Genomic DNA, 4,219 nt, shown 5'->3' with positions numbered 1-4,219 from the left:
GAAATCACGGGCCCTGGCCGGTGGTCCTCCTCGCACACCCCAGGGCCGCCCCTGCTGACCAAAAGAAATGAAACTAATATAGCGTGAAAAAAATAACACAAACACCATCTCGATAAAAGTTCATGCACCTTCTTTGTCCCGTGGGCATACCTGTCTTCACCTAACAACCAAAAATCTACCACCCCTCTATGACAATACACCTTTTTTTATTTTGTTTTATTGCCAGATGTGTTGACAAACACCGACCTAGAGAACCCCTAAAATCAAATTTGTTTGACTTTCTTTGTTTTCCTTCCCGATAATTTGTAGTGGAAATTCAAAATTGCTTGGATAAATCTGAAGTCGTGTATTCACTTTCAAATCAAACAACTGGAGTGGCTACCAATCTTTGATCGCATAAAATCAAAATTGATTCTAGATTTCTGTATGAGAAATTTGGTTTATAGAATTTTTAGGGATTCTCCCGAACTGGGAATTCGTCTAGGGTTTTTCAAAATCGTTTGAGAGAGCTTATTTTCAGTTTTCTCCTGTTAGTCCCGATGACATTCAAATAAGCGTGCACTCTTATTTGTATGTCACACGCAATCTCAAATTACACTAAAATATCCAACATAATTTATCATATATATTTTTAGCTTTTTACATTTTCAATTCATGCTTTCTTCTTCATTTATGCTACACAATCACTTGCAAGTACTTTATTCTCTATCTCTCCGTTTAAACACACAAATAGTTAGTAACCCTCAATTGATAAAACTACACACACAAATCAGTTGTGTGGTGAAGCTGAGTCATGTGTGTTGTTGCTTCCTTGTAGGCATCTATGCCTTTGTACACTATGTGTTTTTTTGTTGATATTTGCCCTATTTGTAAATCTGCTAAGAACATTAGTGTTCATGTTCATTTGTCATGATGTCGTTCTTTTTATTCTTTCTAAAAACTTCCTATATTCATTTGATTATTAGAAACAAAACCATGTTTATGCATGACTCTGACTGCGGTTGCGTGGTGATGGTTGGTGTTGTGGTGTGGTGTGGTGGCGACTGGGTTAAGGGCTAACCGTTGACGAGCGAAGGATGTCGTCGGATGGAGATGGTGGAGTCAACTGCCCCCTGCGTCTCCGCTGGACTGTTATTCCATTGAAGGTGATGCTGGCGATGTGGGATATGTTGATGTCGTACGTACTCGATTAGTCATTGTCAATATAAGTTGTAGAGTAAATTACTTTTTGAGTCCTTGTGTTTTAGTGGTTTTAACCATTTGAGTCCAGTTTTTTTAACAAAATTGGACTTAAACCTTTATAAAATGAACAAAATTGGACTCGGAGTGTTATAAAATAAATAGCTAGGGACTCAGGGCGTTAAACTTTTTGATTTTGAACTCAATTGGTTAAAATCACTAAAACATAGAGAGTAAAAAAATAACTCAAGAATAACAACCGCTGTTATTATGCATGAAACCTTATAATCCTAACAATATTGTGGGATAAAACAAAGTTGAATAGAGAATATTAAATATTAATATAAACACATGCCATCATCTAATGGTGCGAACAACTAATTTTAGGGGTGAGTAAAAGGAAAAACTCGATCATTACCCGACTCGACCCGAGAACCGATTAAACATAAAATACAGAACCGATTCATTACCCTAAATATAGGGTCGGTTCCGGTCCATAGGTCCAAGTCGGGTTTCACCATGAAAAGAACCGAGAACCGACACTATTTTATATGAAAAATTGGAACCGATCTAAATACCTAGGTACTTGGGTTCAGGTCGGGTTGGGTATATTTTCAGTTCGGTTCTCGGTTATTTTCGGTCCGGGCCTAAACTTGCTCACCCCTAACTAATTTAGGGTTAATTTACTTTATAGGTCTCATGTCCAAAGGAGAGTAAGGGGCTATTTGACAACTTCTAAATGGTTAAGTGCTAAACTAGTAAGAAATCTGAATTATTAAGTGTTGAACCAGTAAGAGGTCTGAACCATTAAGAGCCAATATAATGCTTAACTGTTCAGAGGCAAATGTCTGACCAATTCAGATTAGAGGTCTTAACCATTCAGACTCAATACAATGCTTAACCATTCACAGGCAAATGTCTGAACTATTTAGATATTTGTTCGTGAAACAAACAGTCTAAAACATTAAGTACTGAATCAATAAGAGGTCTGAACCATTAAAATGCTTATTAAAAGCTAAACAAACAGCCTCTAATTTAGAATATTTGGTGTAGAGTAGAGTATAGTTAAAAAAATTCTAAAGGTGCAAACAAGTGTTAGCCTCTTATCATCTAATTTTATAAATGAACCCTTTGGTCTAGAAAGATGTTTAAAAACCCCAATATAAATATATAAATTTATAATCCCTTTAGTTTCAACAATAGATTCCTTTTGTGAAAGGGCATATCGACTTTCTATTGTAGTCTAGGGGGAAAAGAGTAGAACGCACAACTTTGTGAGCTAACCCGTCAAATGACCGGTATGCCCCGTTTGTTAACCCGAATGATTCAATCAAGGTAGAACGGGAAACCGATCATTTCATTTCAGGTCTCACTCCAGTCTAGTCTCCCCAAATCTTACAAACTCCAATCAAATCCACTCATCATCCAATTCCCTATTCAAAACCCTCAAAAGTTCCAATTTTTACACCAACCCAGATCAGATCATGGACCAAACCCACAGAAAGACAGGCATTCTCCACACCCTAGGAGAAGAAATCATCAGAATCATAACCCCTGTTTCTATCTGCATGCTTTCAGTGGTCATTTTAGTCTCCATATTGGACAAAGATTCATCACTCTCTTCTTCAGTCTCCACCATAGCCACCATAGCTTACACTGAAACCACATCTGATTCAGAATGGGATAAGTTCAAAGGAGCACTCTTGAACTCACTTGTCTTTGTTGCTGTTGTGACAGTTGTCACTTTCCTATTGGTAGTTCTGTTCTACTTTAATTGCACAAAGTTCTTGAAATATTACATGGGTTTCTCTGCTTTTCTTGTTTTAGGGTTCATGGGTGGTGAGATTGGTGTTTTCTTGATTCAAGTGTATAGCGTTGCAATTGATTGTTTTACTTATCTGTTGTTGCTCTTGAACTTTACTATTGTTGGGGTTTTGGCGGTTTTTATGTCGAAAATTCCCATATTTGTGACTCAATCTTATATGGTGGTTATTGGAGTTTTGACTGCTTATTGGTTTACTATGCTGCCTGAATGGACCACTTGGGTTCTTTTGGTTGCCATGGCTTTGTATGATCTTGCTGCTGTTTTGTTACCTGGTGGTCCGTTACGGTTATTAGTCGAGCTTGCTATATCGAGGGATGAAGATATCCCTGCCCTTGTTTATGAAGCCCGGCCCGTAGTTGATCCTAGAAGTAATGCCACAGTTCAAAGAAGGGTATGGAGAGATAGACCGGTTAATGTTGAAGCACAAACCGGGACCCAAACTGGCACACAAACCGTTGGAAGTTCTCAAAATGTTGAAGAGGGTCGCGTTCATGAGCTATCGGTTCCACTGATTGAGCGGCTTAGGGAGCGTGGCGTTGAGCCTGAAAGCTTGGGTCTTGAGGGGATTGGGTTGGCTTCAACGGGTGCAATAAAGCTCGGTTTGGGGGACTTTATCTTCTACAGTGTGTTGGTGGGAAGGGCTGCAATGTATGATTTCATGACGGTTTATGCTTGTTATCTTGCTATTATAGCTGGGCTTGGTATTACTCTTGTTCTTCTTGCTGTATATCAAAAAGCTTTGCCTGCACTTCCTGTATCTGTCATGCTTGGGGTGTTGTTCTATGTTTTGACTCGGTTTTTTCTTGAAGATTTCATCGTACAATGTTCTTCAAATCTTTTGATGTTTTAGTATGTTGGGGTATACGACTTTATTTTTTAAAAGATCTTAGCAAGTTCGGATATCTTATGTGTTGTCTGTCATTCATTTGAACATTTCGGCCGCGTGAATACTAAATATGAATAGGAATTTTTCATGCTTTTACACTTATGCTTGTTTTTTTTTTTTAAAGTTTACTCATGTTCCTTTCTGGAACTACTGTGCTTAAAATTAGGCGACCTGCCTAGCGCAAGCTGCCCTTTAAGCGGTTAGCAGGCTATTGGCGGGCCCTATGATTTTCTGTTTTGAAGCACACTTCATTTGCCTTGGCAGGTTTATAAAGGCAGAGGCTGCATGTTAAAATAACACTGTTTCCCTCAGTTCTACAAACTTAACCT

The 4,219-nt window shown here is 38.4% G+C and overlaps 1 protein-coding gene across 1 annotated transcript; it reads left to right on the top strand.

The window, feature by feature from the left end:
- The first annotated feature begins 2,452 nt into the window (after nt 1–2,452).
- LOC110879650 (presenilin-like protein At2g29900) lies at nt 2,453–3,906 on the top strand. The gene has a single exon (XM_022128163.2). The coding sequence runs from the start codon at nt 2,664–2,666 to the stop codon at nt 3,852–3,854; it is 1,191 nt and encodes a 396-aa protein (XP_021983855.1). The 5' UTR covers nt 2,453–2,663; the 3' UTR covers nt 3,855–3,906.
- Nucleotides 3,907–4,219: the final 313 nt, after the last annotated feature.

This window comes from Helianthus annuus, chromosome 9, assembly GCF_002127325.2.
Source record: "Helianthus annuus cultivar XRQ/B chromosome 9, HanXRQr2.0-SUNRISE, whole genome shotgun sequence".
NCBI lineage: Eukaryota > Viridiplantae > Streptophyta > Magnoliopsida > Asterales > Asteraceae > Helianthus > Helianthus annuus.
This window is presented reverse-complemented; position numbering and strand designations above follow the sequence as displayed.

Excerpts from the sequence above, each read along its gene's own strand:
- LOC110879650 (XM_022128163.2), top strand. The coding sequence starts at position 2,664 with ATGGACCAAACCCACAGAAAGACAGGCATTCTCCACACCCTAGGAGAA.